The following is a 26,407-nucleotide window of genomic DNA, read 5'->3' on the forward strand; positions in this document are numbered from 1 at the left end:
TCTAACAGCATGGTGATACATTTCAAGGTTAGAGAGAGTTAAAGTTCATAAACCTGAGCTAGCTATCATGACCTTCGAGGGGAAAAGTGCAGAGTTGATATTTAACAGTCGATAAAAATGGATAATAAAAGCTTCAAGGTGCAGTTTAATTTCAACAGAACTGCCATTGTTGAACTGCCACTTCCTTTTTTAAATGTGCAATTCTAGTGAGACATCCAATATTTCAGTGGGACAGCACAAGGCCATTTATAAATTCTTTCTGGGTTACACATGGGGGAGTATTATCAGGAGACTATGGCCCAGATACATGAGTAGTGCTATGGAATATATGAAGCGGTTAGGTGTAAGGTTAAGGTTAGGATTAAGGTTTCGGTTTTAACGTTAAGATTAGGATTAGATTTAAAGTTAGCGTACAAATATTGCGAGTTTTGTAAATCGTCCCTCCAGCTCCTCCAATCTAGCACCAATCAACTTGAAGCCTGACAAGATGGATTGATCTCTGATGTCCAGCTGCCTTGCAAGATAATGAATCCACATTATCCTGTTTCTTCTTACTTTTTTTGGTGCCTTTCTTGTGTTACACCCTTTATAGAAGCAAATATCAATAACACACCCAAAGTATAAAAATACAAGCTGGTCCATAAATGGAAAAAAAGAGTGTTTTACTCAGTTTATTGAACAAAATATCTTACAGTATCTTGGATATACATATATACATATTATCTTGCACTGTATAACACCGTTGATGAGCCCCTGCAGTGACACTGACTGTAACACTGTACCTCCAAACATCAATAGGTGTTCCAAGGAAATATTAATACATCATTGACTTCCAAACACATTATACAAATCTGAATATAGAAAGCACAAAAAATAAGAATTTATCAGTGAAAAGTACTCACTCTCAGGACAGAAAGGTTCTTCATACAAAAAACAACTTTTACAATATCTTTTGTTTTTGCAGTTACAGTATTCAGGTAGTAAATATACCTAGATTTCACTCCGTTTTTGTCGTATGGTGTCGTTCACTTTTCCTCTGCACGGAAATCACCAGTAAGGACTTATTCTAGAACAAATAAAGAAGTGGCTCGGCCACCGGAGCTTCTGCTGTCATCTCCACTGCTGCTGCCAAATTATCAGCAGACCTCTCAGATAACATACACATCAGTCTTCTCCCCAAGAAGCCAATAGGTTCTCATTTTGCCTTTGCCCTGGAAAAACACAAAAATCAATAGGTTCATCAATGGAGATGAAGTGGGGGTTGGGAGGTGAGGGTGATATCCTCTATTAGGCTGCCCTTCGTTAAGGGTGACCCTGATGGTTGCAACAGCTCAGTTTACACTTCCTTTCTTCACAAATGAAGTGTTACGCATTATCAGAGAACAATGAACCACGTCATACATATTGCTGTTGTCAAGGGAAAACATTGTTTCCCCAAAAAGGTCCAAATTTGTCTCCAGCTAATGCTAAAATGATTGGTTCATAGGGTGATTAGATCAACAGAAAATTAGCAATTTATTCAGCAAAAACGTTTCATTCACTGACTCCAACTTATCAAATATGAGAATATAATTGAGTATCTTTGGGTTTTGAAGTGTTAGTGGAACAAAACAAGCTTTGTGAAGACATCATCCTAGACTCTGGGAAATAGTCCCAGAATTATAGTCATTTTCTGTCATGTTGTTCAGGCCCGTAGCCAGCATTTTAGAAACACTGACATACCAATTCCCCCAGCACAAACACACACCCTAAGACATGTGTCTTTGACTAGACATCATATTATATTCATTAGTTTAACTGTTCAGTTGTATTTACTCCCTAAATGACTTGACACTCTGGCAGGAATGTGACTTTGTTAAACTAAATCACATTAAACACCCTTCATTCATAAATCCATTATTTATCTTAACTAATACTGAGTGAAGCTTTACTGAGTGCCTTCCATGGAAACTACAACCCTGATTTTAAACCAGTGATTGATTAATCAAAATAATCCTCAGACTAATGAAAATAATCAGTAGTTGCAGCCTCATTATATGGTAGGATGTTAGTTTCTGAATGAAAATGCAATGAGGTATCACTCTGTAAACAAATCTGAATATAATTCATTCCAGTACAGATAAGGTTATTTCAAACAATTTGAATCTTGGCTGCTTTATTTTGAAATCCCTGAAACAATGGATGTTTTTTGCAGTGTGAGCAGTCTTTATTCAGCAGTCACAAACAACAAGCACAATGCTTTTGCTCTTTTTCTGGTGTTTCAACTTGAACAGTGTTTGTTTTTTTATTATAAGAAGCAAAGGAAGTCTTCTTACCTTCATTTCTACGTCTCCTCGTAGCTGAAGATCGAAGTAGCCGAACTCATCCAGCACTTCTTTGGTGGCTGAGGATAGGTGGATCTTCAAAGCTGCAAAAACACATCAAGAGCGCAACAGATAAGGCGGAGAATAGAGAAATGACAGCTCTAATAACATTTGAATTACCACTACACTACGCTGCTTTTGTGTCAGGCTCAAGGAAATAACTGAGAGGTGCGTGGAGTAGAAGCATTCAGTCCTTTCACATGTCAGCAGCTGAAAAGCTAACAGCGATGAAAATCTGCATTATTTCGTCCAATGAATGCAAGCGATGCAGAGACGTGAGATGTGATTCCTGACTGTGAGGCTTCGGGTTGCACCGTTTATCGCTGGCTAAGGGCCCTTAACTGTAAGTGTTATCAATTATTTACCAGTGGAGGCACAATACAGGAAGCGACTCAGTAGTTAATCAATACATCTGATGATCGACTCGCAAAATACCCAACCACAGTTTCATAACACTAGTTCCTGTCACTGCCAGTTGAGAGCAGAAATGTCAGTGTAGGAAACATTGGACTCAGCAGGTCAATACGTTTTATATTCAGCCTCCAAGTCATTTCCATCCAGACACATTAGCAGATACTTATTTACACTTGTTACAGCACATTTCTGCACAGTGTGCTCTGTGTGCTGACAGTGAACAAGATTGGACAAACTGTGTTTATTCATTGTTTGCTATAATCCCCATTAATTGTTACCTTGGCAACAACGACTACTACTCCGGTGGTCTATATAAAAAGTGTAATTAGCATGTTTAGACTTTTATACTTACTTACTACCTGCTGTATAGTACATAATATGGTTATAACAATATTAACCATCACATAAAACATAATACAATTACATGTGAACTAAACATATCAACAGTAAAACTAAAGAAATCACTTCAATAAATCACCTGAAGAGACTAAAAACAATTCCTTACATCATCCTGTGCTAGAAAGCCAAAAGTGTGTTCATCCGCAGCTCAAAATAGTCCCTTACAAATACACTTCTTACTCCTTTGAGTAATATTTGCTAAAAATGACAGTTCCCAGCTGTTTAAGGAAAGTACTGAGCCTATTTTAAAAATGAAACTATATACTTGGATGTGTTTTTTCAGTTAAGAACTAGTGGGACTGAGAGAGGCCTTGGGCTAACACATTTCATGTTCCAACTAACAATTAATATTAATTCAATCAGTAAATTGTTTTCTCTAGTCATTGGTAAGTCATTTTGAAAACCCAACTTCAAATATTGAATAAAGCCTGCTTTCTCATATTAATATAAAGCATTACGTGGATTGTCATCTGGTACAAGGTTTGTCCAGTTACCCTCTATCCATAAACCATTGATTGGGACACTGGTTGAGAAACAGAACATCTTTTCCAGCACCTACAAGCTCTCACACACAGAAGCAGTGTGAAGTCTTGTGATATAAAACCAAGCACAGGCAGCAGAGATGTTCAAAGTAAAAAACAAAACAAAAAAAAAACATGTGACAGTGACACTCACCCTCTCCGTTGGACTCCATTCGAGACGCCGTGTTGACAGTGTCTCCAAACAAACAGTATCTGGGCATTTTCAACCCGACCACACCGGCACACACCGGACCTGTAAAACAGAAGCTAAATATAGTCACATTTTTACAGCGGAGGAAACAACAATATCTGGCACGCTAGACGCTGCTGTCATTATCACAACCACCTCACACCTCGCCTCAGTGAAAATGTTTGAAATTGTGCTTAGAAATGCTTTAAATGACTCTGACAATGCTAAGTACCAGCCTACGCACGCTCTTCTATTGCATGTCAAGTATCTGGATAAGAATATAAACAGTGCGGCCGTGAGCTGATACAGTCTAAACAGTGCGTCAGAAGCTTCTCGTAAATTACATCCGACTAAAGACTTTATGTCCAGTCAGCATCCAGAGGTGGGAAGTTACAAATCATAACTGTCCTGTGTTTGATACATACACAGTTACTAGTTTATTAAACATATACAGGATAATACATTCATTAAGGTTTTAATGTTCAGTTTATGTTGCAGCTGTTTCAGAAGAGGTGTTCATTCAACTTTGTGGTCATTTTAAAAGCAGTTTAAGAGCTTTAACTACTTACTTATTAATATAAACAGCATAGAGTATTACAAGCACCTCTCAGGATAAAGTGTTAACAGAACCACAAACTATAACTGAGTAAGTGGATCTTGAGTTGAGATTGCTTTATCAAAATGAGCAAAATGTTTATGAGCGAGGTCAGTGAACTATGAACTGAAGTGTGTGTGTCTGAGGATCTCATAGTAGAAACATGTCATGTAATCCAATACTCTAGAACTACAGTAGGGGTGTCAAACCAACAAACCTTCCTGTCTTCTATTCCAACCCCTATTTTTCCAAGTTTGACACCCCTGCCATAATAACACAGTTAAATCACATTCAAGTGCTCTATAAATCAACTGTATTGTTATTATTATCATTATTATTACATACATAGTGATAAGCATGTGAGATTACAATGATTTCAGTGCTGATGATTAAATATTGGGATCTACATTTAGTCTTTTTAGAGGTTGATCTAGTTTTAGAGCATATTTAGCCCTCACATTAAACATACTGTAATTATAGTTTTATCTCAGATAGAGCAGATAGAGAAATGTGTTTATGTTAGTCAGAGTCTGTTACGGAAAATTGTTGCTAATACCAGCTGAATTTATTGTAAAATGTATCACAACTCCTATCAGATCTGAGTAGATGCTGGTAGAGGAGAAAGAAAGAGAAAGAGAAAGAGAGAGAGAGAGAGAGAGAGAGAGAGAGAGAGAGAGAGAGAGAGAGAGAGAGAGAGAGAGAGAGAGAAAGGTCACGCATGGGAAAACCTGCTGCTGGTTCGATTAACAAAATATGCGGTCGGATAGATAAAGAGTATCTGGATCTGAGTTCTCATAGATCTAATATTCAAGTAGACTTGGTTTAGACTTCTCGATCGCTGCCCACATCTTCGATTTGTTCCACAATTTTTAAAAAAGGCTCTGGTGTTGAGCTCATTAGTGGCAGTTTCCTAGTGGGAAAACAACTGAGTCAATCAGTCGTTGATTTTTCTCCGTCTGGGTGAAATTAAAAATGAGATAATCATCCTGCTGTGTCAGACTGAGAAGAATACAGCAGCTACGACCCAAAATAGAAACAGAAACAATCCAGTCCAGGTTGTTTAAAGTAGATGGAAGTGTCGGAAGTCTAGACTCACCCGTGTGTATACCTATCCTGAGTCTCAGCTGGTCGTTGGGTCTGTGTCGGATCTTGAAGGTTTTGACCTGCTCTAACAAAGCCAGCGACATCCCGGCGATCTCTCTGGCGTGGAGCTTCCCGTTCCGCACCGGCAGCCCCGACACCACCATGTAGGCGTCGCCGATGGTCTCCACCTGAAGGGGGACGAATTGTAAGGGATCATGTTGCCTTTATATTCTCAGCATTCTTGTTGAGGTCTTCTATGCATGAAGCTAAAATACATGTGCTCAAATGTTTCAGCTGCAGGTTTTAACATCAAGTAGGAGGCAAAACTCACTGACTGGAAACACATGAACCAATTCTGGCATTAACATCATGGTGAGTTACCTTGTATACGTCAAAGTTGTCGATGATGGCATCAAAACAGGTGTACAGATCATTAAGCAACGTAACAACCTACAGAGAGAGAGAGAGAGAGAGAGACAGGAGAGTTTGGATTATTTGACCACTGTGTTAGCTTTTGTTAAAAGGCTGACAGACTGGGAGGTCGGCGTGTCTGTAAAACCTCACAGTCTCTCATGTTGTCCGTGTCTGTCTGCTGCTGGATGATTTGGATGACATTTACAACATCCTATAAGCAAATCCACAGATGGAGTATTACAATCTGCCATCCCAGCACCTTTTATCTCTACTCTACACACTGTGTCTTCTATGCCTCCGTCACTTTTCAGAATCCTGTTTTATTTATACACAGTTATTACCGTCAGTGTGGTTTTTGGCCCTGTTCATGGCCTGACTGGAACATCAGCAGGTACTATCCAGGGCTCCAAAAAGTGCTGCCACCTAATCTGTAGGCCTGTCACAATAATTATAGACTCATCATACAATAATGTCATTTTCCACATCGTCATATCTATATATTGGCTTATTGTATGATACATGGACAAGATCATTTCTGACCTCATCCCCATCCCCTGCCACCCTTGCATTATTATGCTATTACATGATCATTCTATCAGTGGTATAACATTATCTTCATATGACAATAATATTGTGTATCGCGATTATTTCAGAGACAATATATCGTCCAATAAAAGTAGTTATCCTGACAGGCCTGCTATTCTGTGTGTTTTCCAGTTTAAAAAAAGATTTAATTTATGTTTTGATTTACTGCTCATATTTTCCTAAAAAGAATTGAATATCATGAAGCTATAATTAAATATCAATCAAAGGTAATGCAGTAAGAATAGTGGCCTTGTACAACATAAACCTACATTTATAACCAATAATCAATGTGATGATAATCAGTCTAATATTTTGTTGGGCTGCTGTTATTATAAAACCATGGCAACCACTTTCACTATACTGTATTATTTACTATAATATGATAGATAATTATAGAAATGTATTTGATCCCACACTTCTGAACCCAATGATGACTCCACATCATTTATAGTGAGTGGCATGTGTTACAGTCCTGTTGTTTTACTAACACCACAGCACTAGATTCAATCTGTTAGTTTAGAGATGGAGATATTGGTGGCATAATGTGACTCAACTCTGCGTCAACACACTCTTTCATCTGGCAGTTGTACTATTCTGAGTTGCAGAGCCCGTGTGTGGGAACGCACACTGTGGGAACTATGAGACACACCGTAGGTAGAGACCTGCTACTGGTGAGTGCTTTCATGCATGAATAGAGAGAGAGAGAGAGAGAGAGAGAGAGAGAGAGAATTCAGCACCACTGATCACGACCTGTGATTTTAGATTAGTTTGGTAGAATTTGAGTAAAGAGAGAAAAGGGAAGACTGTTCAAATCCTCAGATTCATTTCATCAAACACAGACAGAAAGAGTGTACAATCACTCATCAGAGGTGATTGCAGTGACATATTAATTGCAGACTGTGTACTCGTTAGAGCCTGACTGATAGATTTCTCAGCTGATATTATTGGTTTATCAGCCTATCACAAGATATATCAGTATCAGTGTTTATGTTGTCTGATAGGACCAGATTTTTTTTAATATAGGCAGCATTGTATGTATATTTAATCCTTTTTCTTGATTCAACTATTCAGTTAATTTAACTCTTAAACACTGGCCCAAAAACAACATCAGAGCTACAGCTTCTACGTGCTCTACTTTGGACACTGCTTTTTTTCACTGTTTGTATTAATGATGTGCTGTTTATAGTTCATAATCTGTTGTTTATTTTATTATTAGATTATTATGTTTAGATTATTATTATCTTTTATCATACAAATATGTGTTTTTTAAACAAATTTGCAGGGAAGTTTACTCTTTCAGTGCATCTTATACAATAAAGTTTATTTTTACTCCATTGCAGTATTTGACAAGCCCATTTTAAGTATCACTGCAAAATATGTGTGTTAATGGGTCACATATGGAATTTCTTCTTTCTTTTACTCCCTAATATCAGTATCAGCATCAGCCCCAAAAATCCAGTATCGGCCCGCAGTACCTGTAGTGGTGTACTCTCTGCAGACATGGACGTGAAGCCCACGATGTCACTGAAGTAAATAGTGACGCTGTCGAACGCTTCCGCCTGCACCGTCTCCCCTCGCTTTAGCTGCTCTGCTACTGAGCTGCACAGAGAGAGAGAGAGAGAGAGAGAGAGAGAGAGAGAGAGAAGAGAGACACGAGGTCATGAGGACAAGTTCAAGAAGCAACAAAAGATAAGAGGCAACTTAAGTGAGTCAAGAAATTAAAACAAACACACTCAAACAAGCATCTGCAGGTTCTGAGAAAATGATGTTTGCTTTGCTGCTGAGCGAGTTTAACCGAGACTGAAACATAATTACATAAGGACGCCTGGCAGGTTTAATTAAGTGGCAGTTTATCTCTGTGTTCCTCTTAATCAAACAATACCAAAGGCATAAAAACAGCGTGGCAGAAGTCAGCTAGTCTAATTCACATGTGCAGTGAGAAATCATATCTGTCCTTTCTCACAAATCTTTCTGTCTGTGTGGATTTTTAAGCAGGGGAAAAAAAGTAGATAAATGAAAAGATGAGAATTACCACTGTTGTGTTATCATGTCTGTTCTTCTGTCTCATCTAAATGAGCGCTTTGCCTGTCAGCTTTACTCTCTGCTCCCCTTTCATCTACAGTGAGATCACACTACGGGGAAATGTGCATCTCTTAATGAAACTAGGTGTTGGGAGGGATTTCCACTCTTTAATTAATACAGGGATTTAACACAATTGACAGAGTGTCACTGAGGCGCGACTGGTAACATTCACCCTACTCGCAGGGTTCACGTTAATTGGAGTTTGAAGCATAGGGAAGGATAGGAAGTGTGAATGCTTTTCTTACTGTGGTAATATTTGATAGAGGAGATTTTCAGCTTTTCTTTTTTCCTCCAGGTAAGCTTGTGTTCGCTCCTCCACCAGGTTCTCCAGATTATTGGCGTACTGCTCCATCCTGGACAGCAGGTTGTTAAGAATACTGGTGCTGCCCTCCCTGTGGAAAACACACAAATGTCAGTCTATTCAGATTAAATATGTATTTTAGAGAACATGTGACAAAAAAGGAACACATAGAAGAATAACATAGAAGAAGAAGAAGAAGAAGAAGAAAAACTTTCAAGTCCAAGGATGGATCCATGTGGAACCCCACATCAAACCATTGTCTCAATCAATTTAAACTAATGAAACTGATGGACACAGCACACTTGAGAGATGCAGGAAAGGTCCAAGTCAGTAAGTGTGGTGTTGATAATATATATATATATAATATAACAGTATGTTATGTGAAAAACAAGGAATGACAGACTTAAACAGCTGACTTGAGGAGCATTATTACATTTTGCTGATAAATACAGCTGTGTGTAATCTCTGCAGCTGCTTCACATGTTTATTTTTACTATTACATTGCCTCTAAAAATGTATTTGAGCCTTATTCAATTTGGGTTTGTGGTTGGTTGTATTTGTTTCTTTTTCATTTTGTCCTTGTGAAGCACTTTTGTAATCATTGGTTTTGATAAGTGCTGTATAAATAAATCCTATTGTGATGTTATTATTTGATGTAATTGCCGTGTAAATGACTGAGGTTAACATCTAATCATTCAGAGTATCTGAGTGGCTTTTTTCCTCCTCCGACATGCTCGTTTGTTTCCGCTGGCAACCCACTTAAAAAGCCAGAAACCGTCTGTCTGTGCGTAAAACAGGTGAATGTGTATCACTGCTCTGCTGTGATTCTGTTAATGCATCCAGAGATGAGACATTTGTTTGTGAGCACAGAGCAGCTGTTGTTACCCTTCACAACACACAGAGAAATAAAAGCCAAAAAAAAATAAAAAATAAAAAAGCAGCCAATCCAAATATTCTGTGAAGGGTCTATTTTTATCCCTGCTGCTGCTGCCGTCGTAGCATTTCACGTATATCTTTTATAATTATATAAGACACAGTATTGTATAATGTCTCAGGTGATTTCCACATTCGTACGCTTACGCACACGCATGCACGTACGCGCATTCGCTCCCTCCTCGAGTCATCCTCACCACCGTGGCGGTTAACGGCATCAATGCCTGGCGGGTTGCCATGTTTTCTACTGGGTCACGGCTCCCACACACACCCACATGTTGTTTAAGTTTAAAGTACAACACATCAGAGGGAGACATGAAAGATGAGTGATGAGCATCAACGCACCCAATGCAATCACTCGGGGCACGCACAGTTTACTGCGCTGCACGTCACAGAGCGTCCGTGTTTTCCCACCATTCATCCAAACGAAGCAGTAACAGTAAAAAACCACCTCTCTGTGAAGCGTGATGAGACTCAGTTGATATAGAAGTTGATATCACAGAAGCTTGACTGGTTTTGTTGGAATTTGGTGTTGAAAGTTCAGGTGTGGATGGAGGAACAGCTGGTTAATTTGTGGTGTCAATAACGCAAACATCTGTCCATTTATGAAGCACTTTCTGTTTGAACTCATTACGGTCCTTTCAGACAGCATTCACCACTCTATTTTTTCCAATATAAACTCAATAGCAGTGACAATGAGAGAGAGGTCAGCTGTTGCTTTCATTGAAGTGACATAAGTGTGATTCTCTTTCTCGATCAATACTGCTATTTAGCTGAATAATGAGATTAAAGGGGCAGTACACTCTGTCAGGACTGATGACAGATGTTCAAATAGCTTCATTCACACCCACTTAACAATCCTTCCTCCTTCATAAATAATAGGATCATTTACTAGGGTGTAAAAGTACCATTTCTCTTAAGAATAAACAGTACAGTCAGATAACTGTCTCACAATTTAAACTTTATTTTCTCTGTAGTTTGCTCCCGGCTCAAGATAGACCTGGGTAGCTTTGACTGTTTATAAAAGATAAGGTATAAATGATTACCCAATTCTGTGTTAGACCTTTTTAGTCAACTTTATTCCAGCTTATTACCACAGCTTTTTGAGAATTAATCTATACCTCATTTTTTATTTAACGTCTGATGTAATCCCGGGTCACAATTGACCTAGAGTCCTAAATAAGACAAGATAAGATAAAATAAGATAATCCTTTATTAGTCCCACAGTGGGAACACGGTTCAGTCTGAGTCTCTTGTAAGAAGCTGTGATTTTCCCAGACTGGATTTACGTCATATCTGGAAACCATGACCAGCATCAACCAGTTTGTCTATTACCATGTATTTTAACTCTGACCTGGGTCCAGATGCAGATTTACAAATTAAAACATTTTCTACTTGACTGCACAGTCTTGGCGGGAAAACATGTTCGCTAAGAGATTTCTTGTTTATAAAGATGGATAAACAGACTTCAAGAGGTTACATATTCCTAAAAAGTTATAAATGTTCCTCTTCATGTTCCTGTAATACAGACAGTCTTTAGTTGGTAACATGTATTTAAAAAAAAAAAAAGGGGGGGGGGGGGGGGGGGGGATTTTCAATGCTGAACACAATGTTAAGTGAATAGTATTTGCAGTACAGTGTAAACAGTGAGAGAGAGGTCAGCTATTCATGGCGAGTGCCAAGTGTCAGCTCTGTGTGCGGGTTAAACCCAACCGTTTACTGCTGAACACCCCTCTTGTTACCGCGCCCTTCAAACCCAAGCTCATACACACACACACACACACACACACACACACACACACATACCAAAAATAACAGCCCATCCATCACGTCATGTCAACAACATACATTTACCTAATGAAAATAACCGGCAAACAGTGCATTAACGCGCATAGCCTGTGTGGTGAAGGGCTTCATACACGCGAGGAGGGACTTCTGCATGCTCGCTGTCAAGAGCATCCTTGAGTGCTTCTGCGGATATCAATCATACAGAGCTCTCTACTCCGAGCCACTCCAAATGGAAAGCTATACATCACCCGGGGGCTTGTCCTGCACTGACTTACAGAGCAAACAGAGGAGAGGTCACACCGAGAAGGAAAAACACACCAAACACACAGATCTGTTTATAGATACGCTTCCAAAACCACCTGTTTTAAAGCTGCTACTCGACCCAATCAACAAACGTGAGCTTGTACTTTTATAAAGCTGTCACGCCGAGTCTATCTTTAAAGAATCAGAGCTTCTGACTGACACGGTTCACTGCAAATCGTGCATACTTTTACATTTCTTCCAACCACCTTTTAATATAGTTTAAAATGTAATTGACACCGAGTCTCTTAAGCAGTCACAGGCCTTCTTTAATGCCATTTTGTACAGAGCTCCAACTAATGATCATTTCCATTCAATCCGTTAATCTGCCAAATATGTTCTTGATTAATCAGTTAAATCATTGTCTATAAAATGTCAGACAATCGTGAAAAATGATCATATTTTCCAAATTGTAATACCAGATTGCTTGTTTTGTCCAACTAACACCGCAAAACCAAATGATTTTGCTCTAGACTGCCAGAAAAAGACAAAGAAAGACAAAGAAGAACAATACCAACTAAAACTAAAAGGGAAAGTTGCATTTTTGCTTGAAAAAATGACTTAAATGATTAAAACTGACCACCAGAAATTCAGCTTTTTATGATTATAACTGCACTGTAATACATTTGCAGTGTCTGGCTTTTTTTGTACATAGCACAACAGTAGACCTGTCACGATAACTACTTTTGTTGGACGATATTTGTCTCAGAAATAATCGCGATTTACGATATTATTGTCATTTGAAGATCATTTTATACCACTCATATAATGATAATATAATAGTATAATAATGCAAGGGGGGCAGAGGGTGGGATTAGAGAGTGGAGGCTACTCTTCTATAAAAACACAGACTGGTTGGGGACAAACTTATTTACCTTTAATTCCATATAAGTGACGCCACTCACTTCTGCAGTCTCCACTCAGGACGTACACAGTGGGGAATGGAGGACACTACTTGCTTTGCCAATATGACATGAATAGCTTAGCTGCTAATGTGAAGTGTGGTAATATTGAGGTAAAAAAAAGATCAAGGTCATGTCCTTGTATCATATGACAAGTCTATATATCGACAACACAATGTTAATATTTACGCTACTTTACCATATGTTGATAATGTATTTACTGTGACAGGCCTACACAACCAATATAATAAAAAAATAAACATTTGTATGCATTAATAATAAAATATTGGGGTCAGATTGAATTATCATGCACTGCCAAGTCATATAAAAATATGTATACTGTTTATTCATATTTAGGGATAATAACTCATATTTTGGACCTGTTCTAAATCCTCAAAGGCTAAGGTAAATTCAATTAAATGTGTCCTTCTTTAGAATGAGGCCACTATGTTAACTGTGTTATATGAAAATAATGCATGCTCTCAAATCTCAATGTTATCTCTGCTGGCAGTAACGAGCTCTTTAAGATACTTAACAATCAAGCAATCAACACCAAGTTCAACTTTAGAATAAAGGACAGATGACAACAATATTGAAAAACTAGCTCTAGCATATATGAAAGACAAAGTGTTTTTATATGATCATATATAAGTTGGATCTGTACGTATGTGTACAGTTTAGCCGCATATAGAGAGAAGCCGATGAAGAGTGATGATGTTGAAGACAACATTGAGTAAGATGAATGAAAGCTCAATAATAGACTATATTCTATTCAGTTAAACACATCTAACAAAGACATTCACAGGAAGCCTCCTGCTTGCCACAAATGCTGCTCTATTATAGTGTATGAAAGAACATGAATGTAGTTACTACGGCTATTGATTGCACAGCAGGAGTCTCCTATTCAGTAGTGACTATAGCTACACATTCACATTATCCTTCTATCTCCCAAAGTGAATAAATGAATGCAAGCACAATAACTGCTTGGTACATAAACAAAGCAAAACACAGCCCGATCACGCATTATACACGTTTAGTGTTGCCGTGGTAGCGACAGGTGATATTTGAATGTAAATCGGTTGCTTCGGCTACAGCAGGAACATCATATACTGAGACACACGAGTTTCGACACAAAACATTTCGAAGCAGAAAGCTCCAAGTTACCGTTCAGAGTAATGAAGCGTGACCCGTGTTTTGAGCTCCATGTCACAACTCGCAGGACGGCAACACCGACTGCTGCCAGCGAGCTGAACGCTTCAACCTCTGGCAGGCAGAAAGTACAGTCAGTCAGACTCTGTGCTTCACCTCCTGAACCCTGATCTTACCCTGAAATATCCCCTTTAACAGCCGCATCCTACTGTCTGACAGCATCACTCGTACAGCACATATTTACACTTGGTCCAGCTTTGTGCAGCTATTCGATGCTCTGTCTGAATTACATATTCAAACCTAAGATACTATGTTTATAATGGCTGCACTATTACATCAAATTAAAATATTCCACTTCCACAGTTTTCTACATTTTTGGCACCATATTTGTTTTTTTAAAGCCTTTGGGATCTTGACTAGAATTGAAAGTACAGTTCTGTGAATTTGAACAGCGATTAGCCACTAACATGCATTTGTAATGATGGAAACCCTCCACTGTGTGCATCTTAACTTAAATAAATATTTTTTTAATGTTAGAATTTAGTTCAACACCATCACACGTTACTATTTAGTTTATATAATAAGGATTATTTCATATAAACTGCAGGTGAAGTGAATGAAATGCTCTGAAACATATTATCTACACACTTTGACACCTACTTTTTAAAATGATTAGTTTGGACCCCCTGTTGTGATGTGGGGCATGCTCATAGTCAAGTGGTTACTGCTCATGCCTTACGGTCACAAGGTCCTTGGTTTGGGTCCAGTATCAAAAGGAGTACAAAAAGAGAGTATTATCTCCACAGAATAAATTGCATCTATATACACATATACCTATATTGTACACTTCCCATAAACTTCCATAAATTTCCATCAATCTAGAGCTCAAATCCAAGAATGTGCTTTGTGTGTGTGTGTATATGGCTATGTGTGTGTGTGTGTGTGTGTGTGTGTGTGTGTCACTTAGCATCAGGATGGGACGCTTCATATAGTAAGTCTTCCCGACAGAGCTGCCCTGCTCAGGGGAAAACATGCGTGCCTCCCCTCTGGCGTCGACAGACAACTCTAAACCAAACTATGCACATGAATGATTCATGGGGATCATTGAAAACAATACCAGAAACATGGACTCACACACTCCCCCTTCCTTTCTCAGACACGCACACACTCTCAGACACACGCAGCCTTCCTGTCAAGAGCCGCCTGTCAGGAATTACAAATAGCCCTTTAACTAAAATTGTCTCAGTGATTTCCAGGACATGATTCCTTTTTTATTGTTTCTCTTTGTGAATCACTTAAAGGCATGAAGTTTCACAGCAGGCAGAGAGACATCAGGTTTCTAACACGGTGCTCACTTGTTGAGCTTGGCGGGGGAAGACGCTGATGGTCTGGGGAAAAACAGCCTTTGTCGATTTCAATTTGTCCAATTATCACCTCTTGAAAAAAAAAAGAATTGGAGGTGTTGAATATGTTAAATTAATCAAGACTGCTTCCAGCTCCTCGTGTTTTTTAGTATAATATAATTCTGTTATGTACAGGGTTGGTGGACCAAAGTTATAAAAAGAGGTATTATGAGATATCTGTATCAGGCTGGGAAATAAAAAGGAAGGGAAGCGGCTTTCTCACTTGTTGAGCTTGGCCATGTAGATCTTGATGTGGCCGAAGTCGGGCCTCTCTGCGGGGTCTTCTGCCCAGCAGCCCTCCATCAGGATGGTCAGCTCCTCCGAGTGACATCTGCTGTCCGTCGTGGGCCGAAAGTACGGCTTCTGACCGTTCCTCACCTTCTGCACGATCTCTGCCGGGGACAAGATCAGGATTTACATGGCGTGTACTAAATAACAACAATGCAACAACCCTGCAGTTAATAATTACTGTAGGAACATTCAGTTTTGTTCAGAATGAGGTAATGTTTGAGGTTGAATTAGTGGTTAATGTCAAGTTAAATCCCTGCATCTCCAAATTTGGTGATTTTGAATTTTTCAGAACAGCAGAGAGATACATGAGAAAACCAGGCTAATTGCAGCTAAGGCTAGTAAACGCTTGTTGCCTGGCACCCTCATGGCCTCAGAAAAAAATAGTAGCAATAATGGCAACAGGTGTGTAGCCTATATGTGGATTTTGTCACCTTTGGACCGGCTAGCTTAGCTGTTTCCCTCCGTTTCCAGTCTTTATGCTAGGCTAAGCCAAACCAAGCGGCTCAAAAATGTATTGTTAGCTTAAAACAAAGCTGCTTCGTCAAGCTTCTAAAAAGATAACAGGATAGTTATTTCTTGTTTTTCTTTGTTTGCCATAAATGTCTGCAATGTTTGCAACTGACGGACAAATAATTCAGGCAGCTACTGTAATTATTGCTTTCAATTAGCTTTCAATTAGTTTTAAGCTAATTTCTGACATTTCAGCAAAATGTGCAAAAATAAGTGTTTCTTCTTTACCTACTTTTGTAAGAATACATTCAAGACAGCATAATAAATTGAAGAATAATAATAAATGATAAGATGACGTAATGATAATTAATAGTACATATAATAACTAATATCAGGGTATTTTGTTTGCTGCTTTCCAAGATGGTATTTGCAGTCATCACTGACTGCTAAACTACACAAAAAAGACATCCTTCCCAAAATCATTCCTCTGCTTCCTCTCCTTTCTGTTATAAGTATCATCATGAAATGTACATAAAAGTAATCAGAATTCTCTGCTGTTATGTGGAAAGCAGTGCCGGTTTAAAACACATCCAGACACTAGAGAACAGGTGCAGGCTTTCACTGCTCTCAGCCTGTTAATGGGTAACTATCAGCCACTTGTGCAATCAGCACTGAGCGTGACTGTTAATAGAGTCCTAATGAAAGCCATCACACGGATGAAGCACCCCAGGAAATTTCACACAAAAGTTGAAGGCCTGATCCTGAATAGTTCTAGAAGTTCAAGTTTTTCCTGTTGTCACAAAGCAGGAGAAGTAGTGGAAATAAACATATATATGCTGGTGAAGGAACTGGTCATAAAACCGCAATGACCAACATGTGTGCTGGAAGCTGAGGAGCCAGAGTGTCAGCAGTGATTAAGCTCAGATTTTGTTAAACTGTATATCATTAAAAGAAAACTTCAGAAGATAACAATAAGCACACAAATGTAACTTTTCATTTAAAGGTATTGAAGTTTTCACTGGACCCATGTTATGAATTCTTCCTTTTTAATAGTGTTGTATTCTAGGACAAATACACACTAGCTTCTCCAAAACTTCTCTTTAAGCCCGTTCATAATGGATCAGAACAATTTATGTCCAGTGCCAATAGATGAGATCACCAACACCACCAGATCCAATTGTTAATTCTGAAAATAGTGTAAGCTTTATGTTGTGAAGCAGAGAGTAAAGGAGTGGTGGTTGAGGTGGTGAATGGGTGCAACACATCTAACTTTTAAGCTCCAGTCTGGAGTTTGAGTCTTTTTAGCTTTTTTTGGTCACTTTGTTCCAGACTGAAATATCTCAACAACTGTTACATGGATTGTCATGAAATCTGACACAGATATTCGCCTGGCTGTCTTGTTTAACCATTATCATGATCTGACAATAACAGACTATTTCAGTTGCCTACAAGCTATACCATATATGCTATGAACACATATTATAGAAAGCGTTGATGTTTTGCAGAATTCTTTAAAAACAGCATCTTCATTTCTTTCTATGCTCTTCACTTTTTATAGTCTCAAAATATCATTAATTTTATTTAAAGCATCACCTACTGCTGTTATAATCTACCTCTCAGGAAACCTGAGGATGTTTGCTTTATACTCCTGTTGATGCTGTGGGCTCAAACCTGTCGTGTTGTAAACAAATGTGTTTTATTAGTTATGTATTTTCCCCTCAGCTGTTTTCACCAGGACCACCTAGAAGAAAAGTTTATCATTGGCACCTTCCTGCCTAAATAAAGGATAACTTTAAAAAAAGCCTGCAGCATCTTCAGTTAACATTAATGCTTTAACCCCCACTGTGACATGCTGACTTAATTTTCTTATTTATTATTAATTTACTTTTCTGTGCTGTGCTAGTGTCGTTTCTTAGGGAACCATCATCTTTAGGTGCATTCTAGAAAATATGTTGGTTTTTGTGACTCCACCTGCCTTTGACATCTGGACAACATGTGTTCTTTGTTTTTGTACACGGCTGCAGGGCCGTAATATAATAGACTGACCTTACAGAGGTCCACTCTGAAATGTCAGTGAAGCCAGTGAATGAAGTTCCTATTATGTGAACATCCGTCTTTTCTGTCCTCGTCAAAAGGAAACTGAATTCTTTAGAAATATTTCTCTGAATAGTTTCTTATAAAGATGCTTTGTGAAGTTCTTCAGCTTCTTAGTGGAAAATAGTTTTTTTTGTGAATTAGAGATCTGACATAACTCGATCTTTATTGATTTATCTGTTGAGGTGATTTTCTTTTGTGCTCATGTTTAGTTAGTTACCCTTGTACATAATGTTGCTATTCTTTTACTATATTTTTTACTACTATTGTCTTTATTGCTTTTGTTCTTATTATTTATCCTTCTTTATCATTCTTATTGATGCTCTTCTATTTTGACTGTCCACTTTGCTGCTGCAATATTGTAAACTCCCCCATCGTGGGACTAATAAAGGAATATCTTATCTTAGTGAGTGTGCTGCATGAAGTTGACAGCACAGTAGTCAGCTGACCTCAGTGAAGTCCATTGTTTTTACCTTTAGGGCTGAGGTCCATGCCTTCCACAAAGAAAGGTCCATTCCTCAGGGCTATTTCCTGCAGTATGATGCCAAAACTGTACACATCACCCTTCTGAGTCCCCTGAGGAGGATGGCGGTCGTATATGAGCAGCTCGGGAGCTGTCCAGAGCTTCTCTGAAAGACCAAAAAAAAAAAAGAAAAAAGAGGCACAGTCAGAAACTCAGAAAATGTCTTAAACACACAACAGTTGCTGATTTGCATGAAGCCCACTTACTTGCATAGAGAGCGTGCGAGTCATCGTTTTCGCAGGATGAGCGGAAGCTGGCCAAGCCATAATCCGTGATTTTCAAAACAAATCGACTGTCCACCACGCAATTAGATGACTTCAGATTTCCATGGCAGCCAAAGTAGCTGTTGTGGAGATAGTTCATTCCCTGGTGGAGAAGAGTGTCTAGTCAAGCATTATATTAAGGGTTCTCTGTTTTTTATTTTCCTCTACAGCAAATCATACATGAAAAAAACACAAATCCAGACATATGGAAAGAATACAGTTTGACGAGGAGACGCATGCTGAAGGTTTTGAAAACAGGCCGTGATTCAAGGACGCCACAGTCGCTGGGGAATTTCTGTGAAATTACTGTTAAGGCTTTTGAGGAGGGGGCCGGCGGGTACTGAATGTACTCATGTTCAATATTTAGTGGAAACGGTGAGTCAAAGATCCCCCCTCTACTCTGCACAGCGCTGCTATCTGCATGGAGCAATTTAGCTGGAGCGCTTCGTCATGCAAATAGTTCAATATTAAATCTATCCAGGAGACTGATCTGCTGACAAAAAGCCTCTTTGTTCAGACAGATTAAAAATAATCTTCTAAAGTAAGTCCGTGATTAGATTGGATGAAGTTAGAAGGCTATTTTAGCAAATTTTGTGCTGATGTTTCTGTCCTACTTTATTCTACACAATGGTAATATTTACTGTAGGTTCATACACTGCATTCTGCCAAAACTACATTTTTTGTGCATGATGGTGTCTCTTGCTCTGTCTCTTTCTGCCTCACTCGCTCTTTCACAAACTATCCATGTGAAACCATGGCAACCAAGACATTTGCAGAGTGTAAGAGTGTAAGGCACGCAAAGCATCTTCTTTAACATTGGAAAAGTGACCTTTTTGTCGACATTTAGGTGAAAACATCAAATAAATCGATGCCTCTGCTGTGCCTTTCCGACTCCTGGTTTTTATTTACAGCCACATACCTTCACGATGTCATTGATCAGCGAGTAGCGGAACATCCAGTCCAGGTTGATGCTCTCATTCTCCAGAATGTCCTGGACAGCAACAAGAGTAAAACAAATCAAAAATGAAGCAGAAAACTTTCACAGACAAGAACATTTCGTTTTTAGTTCATCTTTCAAACATCCAAGAGCTTCTTATCAGCCAAGAGGAGACAGCTCTGAGATTTATTTTGGGGACTTGACACAAAACCACCTTTGGGCCAGACACCAAATCATCTTTTTTCATTCTCAGGGTCACTCATGTCGCCCCGCAGGATGTTAACATGACTCGGCAAGTTACTGGAATCTTGTTGTCCAGCCACATCACATCAGTGTTACATCCATCTGTCTTTTAAGTGGAAATCTACAAGCGCATGAGTAATAGCGTCCGTGGCTGAGTTTCACATTGTTTCCCAGTTCATCCGTGTTAAGGAGCTGGTGGCATGTCGGGAACATGCGGGTGCAAGCCAAGAAGAAGTTCACATAAGATATCATGTGTTTCTCATGGGACTCACGAAGATTGACAAAGACAAAAAGATGTCAAACTTCAAAGGCTTGCTCTGCGTGTTGTGTAACACCACTGCAGACTAAATAAGGAGATTTCAGACGGTCCTGTAGAAGCCAGGAATCACAGGATGTCCGTGATAAAACCTTTCACTCTTACGGAATTGCAACCCAAAAAAAAAAACCCCATCAATTGTAGGTTTTTGTCAAAAAGATAACATCAAATAATCCCACTGACTTGCATTTTTCATGTATTAATATATGAATCACTAAGCAGCTTCAGAGGTTTTGTGTTCAAATTCAAAAATTACACCTTCATACAAATATTCTAACATTCACTTTTGGTATAAAACATTACATGAAGTCAGGATATTGGTACTGGATCACAGAATAGGTTGTTGCTCTACAATCTATTAGTCAGAACTGAAATAGGAAAGATGTCATTCTCTTATAATGCACCTTACACTCTACCGTCACTACATCTGTTCAAAGCCTTATCTCAGACCTTGCTTCAATTGATTGCAAATGTCTTTATCTCTTCACTTGTATTCATTCAGTATTGTTTTGTGTGTTGTTCTAGACATGACTGTAAATGAGGATTCCTTCTCAATAAAGTAAAGGTTTCGAGGCTTGGAAAGGGCATGACGTGTGACAGTTGATCACTTTCCTGTGTCTAGGGGGATGTGTGACACTTACATGACATGACATTTGGGTAATAAATATACATATATGCAAATGTATTTCTTTGTGGCTATCTGCATTGGCTGTAGTCATTTAGGTTGACATGTTTGAGCAATCACAGATCATTTCTTTGTTCTTTCAGAGACATAGATAATAGATCAGGTTTGTTCTTTGCTTGTTGAGATGAGCTGATGTCACTCTTCTTGTACAATATTCTTTGTTTAATCTTTAACCTAGCAGTGTGCTGACAATTCCCACAACACTTTATTACTGGCCCCTTCATTAGGTACACCTGTCCAATCTAATTCAATCCAATACAACAGCTCTTCTATAAATTCTACATTTATGAAGTTTATACATTTTCAGTTTTTGTTGAGGTCACATAGTGGGTGATGGTGATGTACTAGGGTGCATTATATTGAAAGGTGTTTCTAATATTTTGTCCACTCCATTTACAGGGAAAAAATATTAGGAACAGTCAATATAATGCACCCCAGTACACCACCACCACTTAATATGACCCCAGTAATAAACATAAAGTAGAATGATCACCTTCAAAACAGAAGAATGTATAGCAGAACTGTTGTATTGGATTGGATTAGACTGCACAGGTGTACCTAATGAAGTGGCTGGTGACTATATATTCATGTTTGATGTTTTATTCCACACAAAAGTTCAATTATTATACCTTAAAAAATCTTAAAAACTACAATCAAAGTATATGCAAACATATTCGTTCATTTTTCATTCATTCTCTGTTTTCGATGGCAGTAAAACACACGCAGAGACTCTTTTTCCCGTCAGACGGATATGAACTCTGCACATACATCACTCTGCGCGGTGAAGGCCAAACATCCAAGTGAAGCAACAATGAGCACATCATATTTTTTGAAGTGAATAGGGGCTTTAAGTAGCAGAATTTTCACGGTTTGGCATTGGCGTGAAATCATTTGTCATCATTTGTCGGTTGTGAGAAGAACAGAGTAGAAGTAGATGGAGTGTTGGATGGTTACCTGCAGGCTGCCTCTGGGACAGTACTCGGTTACAATGCAGATGTTGGGAGGGTCGATGCAGGCCCCGATGAACCTGGTTAGATGGTTAAACTGGACGTCTCTCATCTGAAAATAACCACACGCACACACACATATAAACACGCTGCAACTGTGAGTGTGTAACTCTTTCCAAACATCACATTCCCAAACCCTCATGGAAACAGAGGATGGGGGCAGAGAGGACTGACGGTTCATTTATATATACAAAGTTTTTCGAGAATAACGTTGCCAGCAGTTCATCAAAATAGTCTATTTGCAGTCGGCTAAGTTGGCACGGCGTCTTTTTTTTTTTTTTTTTCTACGTGTTGAGACGCATTCCTGCTCAGGGCACCTAGTTGACACATGTGCGTGTGCATAAATTGCTCTCGGAGGTTATGAATGAGCCAGTGTGCTTGAGGAGCGACGGCGGGTGAAGAAAAAAAGAAACGTTGAGGTGTTGAGAGGATGTACGAGCAGGAATACCAGAGTGGAGCGAGCGGAACGTGTAAAACTGCTCTACATGGAAAATAATCACTAATCACACATTGGTTTTTACGATAGGAGACGTCTTCCAAACCATGAATCACTTTGAATAATAAAAAAGTATGAAAACAAAAAAAAAAATAATAAAAAAAAAATGTTTGAGGTTAAGCGATTAAGAGGCGAAGCGGAGAACATTTTCTGGCAGATTGCTTTTATGAGAAAGTGTGAGAAAGCCCAGTCATTTTCTTTTATATATATATATAAAAAAATAAAAGATAAAAACAGCTACAGTATATGGACGTCCCCGTCGTGTGGCTTCACTCTGACCTGTACGAGTGCTGACAGAAGCGGCGCTGAAAAACAGCGTCTTTCTCCAGCTGGCGTCAAACTTCAAAAAAAAAAAAAAAGGTGTTCATAATTTCAACAGTGTACTTTTCTTCTTTGAGCGCAGTGAGTGACAGCCGCTCTCACACCAAAAAGCAAGAGGTGGGAGTCGGTGGGTGGGGGTGGGGGTGGTGGAGTCGCTCCTGTTTCACGGCTCGGGAGATGTTAGCCTACCCTTTGGCCTATATAATTTCCCCTGCTGCACACTGGTGAGGGGGCGGTGGAGGAGAAAGAACCACCAGGGGAGGAAGAAGAGGAGGAGAGTGCTGGAAGACAAGTGGTTAAGTTTCCACTGGCAACCTAGTCTCTCTCTCTCTCTCTCTCTCTCCCTCTCTCTCTCTTTCTCTTTTCCCCCCCATCTCCCCATCTGGTTGGCTTTTTCACGAGCTGAGGTTTGACAGCCGATCAGGCCCCCGGGGCGTCTGAGAAGCTGCCAGCTCAGACAGCAGCCTCTCTCCCATGTGTGCCTGCCGACTGACCGAGAGGCCACAGAGGCATCCAGGAAGCCTGAACACGCTCTCCTCCAACTGACTGCGACTCACCCAGACACATACAGAGCTGAGACAGAAAGAATTTTAAGTTAAATAAAAAATAGAGACTCTAAGAGATGCTGAAAAAAGTGAAAGAAATGGCCCCAAAAATCTTCTCCCCGCGAGCATCCATCTTGTTCATGAGGACCAGTGTAATTTTCGAGTTATGGGTTTCCTTGTGCCACACTGTGTTTCCATCACCAAACCGCATAAATTGTCCAGATTTCTTTTTTTCCCCCTCCTCTTTCCTCTACTTCCTTATCGCTCTCTCGTAAATATTTCCCAGCCAAAGGGATCTTTTCATCAACAGCTGCTGTTGCTGATGTTGAAGAGGCCGTTTAAAGATGTTAACTCTTTGCTGGAAGTCACAACTACAACAGCTAACACTCCTTCCTCCTTCCATCATAGTAATAAGGAGTCAGCTCCCACTCCCTGCAAACAGCTCCAAAAAAAAAAATGAAATAATAAAGCTTTTACTCATGTTCTTTTTGAAATGGGTGGAACATGGGTGGGACGCTTTTTGCCTAGGAGTGGTTGAACCTTGTATGAAGGTCTTTCACCTGCAGTGGTAAGAAGTAGATTAATGTCACTTCACGGTTGTTTAAGTTCAGTGAGTGAATAAAGCATTTGATGAATACAAGCCGTTGAGATGCTGGTTTGTTTATAATCATTTATAATTCGCCTCATAAGGCCGCTGGAAGCACAAAGACAACGGTTTCTCACATGGAGTTCATGGGCGGATGCTTGAATTTTCGACTTCTTGGAAGAAAAAAAGGACTAAATGTAGAACTTGGAACACTATTAATAAGCTGAAATGTTAACTATACCCCAAAAATATAAAAGTGCTAGATGGAGCAATGAAGTATTTGACTATTTTTAGAGTCGTAAGAGTGGTGACGCTCATGATCTTTGAGATTTTATCCTGAAGGTGTCGCTAGAGGGTTCGTCTTCTTAGGAGCATGAATGAGCACGGATCATTTCAATTGGTATCTTCCAGCACTAGAGGACTTATACAAAAGCTGCTGTCTCCATAAGGCCACAAATATGATAAAGGACTCTTCCCACCTAGGTCACACACACTTTACAGTGCTGCCCTCTGGAAGCGATACATGTCCATGAAATCTCACACTTCCCGACTCATTAACAGTTTCTACCCGAGTGTTTCGAACTTATGAACTGTGTATGTACCTCCAATGTGCCAGCATGTGCAATTAAGCCTGCAAACACTGCTCCTACATTTATTACTGCTACTTTTATATTCTCTTTTTTATATACATAGTGTTGTCTTCAACTTTCTTTTATGTGTCTCATTGTATGTTGTTTTATGGTTATTGTCTATTGCTGTTTTTATGTGTTTCAGCCACTAGGGACACAACATTTCATTGTACTGCTGTGCAATGACAATAAAGGCATTGGATTGAATTGAATTCCTCTTAAATGTACATATTTCTTTTGTTAAAGCAAAAAAAATCGTGGCACTAGAGGAAAGCTGAAATGGCCAAAACATCTGGATTCATCCTCTGGTGATTAGGAATGTACTGTACACACTCATTTGTTGTAGAGATTTCTTGAGAGTATTGACCTGACTTTGTATTCCTTAAACCTGCAACCTACCCTGCTGACATCAACCTATAAAACCTGATGTGGCTAACTCGATAGCTTACACCTGCTTATTTATACATGGAGCAAACATGGAGCAATATTAGTGCTCTTTCTGAGTCGGGTCTATATCCTCCTGATGAATGTCAATCTTTTAGCTCAGATTTGGTCTTCATCACTCACTGTGTGTATCTGACATTAAGTGGCGAGCATACAGTCACTTTTACACATTCAAACTTTTGAGCGGACAGATTGAAACCCACTTCAGAGCTGAGTACAAAATAGTTTCAGGTAAAAGCCTTGCAGCTGCATTTTAGAGCAACTGCAGATGATTTAGTGTTTTTTTTTTCACAAAAGCTCAACATACTACACAACACTAGAAAAAGCTCAACATACTACACAACACTAGAAAAAGCTCAACATACTACACAACACTAGAAAAAGACTAAATAACTGCAAGAACTCCAAATGGTCCTTTTTCCCCCCATTAAAATCTTTCCTTTTAAATCTCAATCAAGCCTCTAAAAATAGAGTTGTACAGATTGCATGGCCCTCTGTGAGTTATCATGGCCTATATAAATAAATGTGAGCTGACTTGATTTAGACAAAACTAAATAAAACCTTTCGAAAGAGTCAAATTCTAACGGTATGTAACGAGCACTCACGTGTTTGAGCTCCAGTAAAACTTGTCTGGTCAGCTCTATCCTCTTCTTGTTGACGTGTTTGATGGCCACCAGATTCCCCTAAGCAACATGAGAGGAGACAGAGCAGTTATACAAGGCTTTTTTTATCATATGAACACATACACTTAAGTCTACATACAGCAACACATTGACCATGAGCAGCACAAAAAAAAAAAAAAAAAAAAAGAAACAGCCATGAAAATGAAGAGAGGCCTTCGGAGCAGAGAACATCATCTTCCTCTTTAGCCTACAGGTACATTTGGGCTTTATTTTCAGCAGGCTGTGAGGAGGAGGAGGAGGAGGAGGAAGAGGAGGAGGAAGAAGTGTATCTGTCTCTTTGATACGCCAGGATCACTAATTGAGGGAAGCGAGGTGAATTCCTCAGAGCCGCAGACGTGACAGACCGGCGGAAAACGCTCATTTAGAAACTATGAAACACAGACGACGGTTCATGCGTGTGAGTCCATGTGGGAGCTTTCACTTTTATTCAATACGGAGGAGAAGAAGAAGAGGAAGAAAGAAAGAAAAAAAA

General features: G+C 39.2%; 1 protein-coding gene across 1 annotated transcript in view; it reads right to left on the minus strand.

Annotated features, from left to right (window-relative positions):
• Positions 1–649: 649 nt before the first annotated feature.
• npr2 (natriuretic peptide receptor 2) overlaps positions 650–26,407 on the minus strand; it is a 61,827-nt gene continuing 36,069 nt past the window's right edge. The window contains exons 10-22 of the mRNA XM_053340679.1: positions 25,858–25,935; positions 22,179–22,283; positions 19,963–20,034; positions 18,987–19,146; positions 18,731–18,886; positions 15,646–15,814; positions 8,892–9,038; positions 8,040–8,163; positions 5,947–6,015; positions 5,579–5,753; positions 3,852–3,950; positions 2,316–2,407; positions 650–1,211 (exon numbers count right to left, since the gene is read on the minus strand). Coding sequence (XP_053196654.1) covers positions 1,149–1,211; positions 2,316–2,407; positions 3,852–3,950; positions 5,579–5,753; positions 5,947–6,015; positions 8,040–8,163; positions 8,892–9,038; positions 15,646–15,814; positions 18,731–18,886; positions 18,987–19,146; positions 19,963–20,034; positions 22,179–22,283; positions 25,858–25,935 — 1,509 coding nt within the window. The 3' untranslated portion in view covers positions 650–1,148. The remainder of the gene's footprint in view (positions 1,212–2,315; positions 2,408–3,851; positions 3,951–5,578; positions 5,754–5,946; positions 6,016–8,039; positions 8,164–8,891; positions 9,039–15,645; positions 15,815–18,730; positions 18,887–18,986; positions 19,147–19,962; positions 20,035–22,178; positions 22,284–25,857; positions 25,936–26,407) is intronic.

Source organism: Scomber japonicus, chromosome 19, assembly GCF_027409825.1.
Source record: "Scomber japonicus isolate fScoJap1 chromosome 19, fScoJap1.pri, whole genome shotgun sequence".
Taxonomy (NCBI): domain Eukaryota; kingdom Metazoa; phylum Chordata; class Actinopteri; order Scombriformes; family Scombridae; genus Scomber; species Scomber japonicus.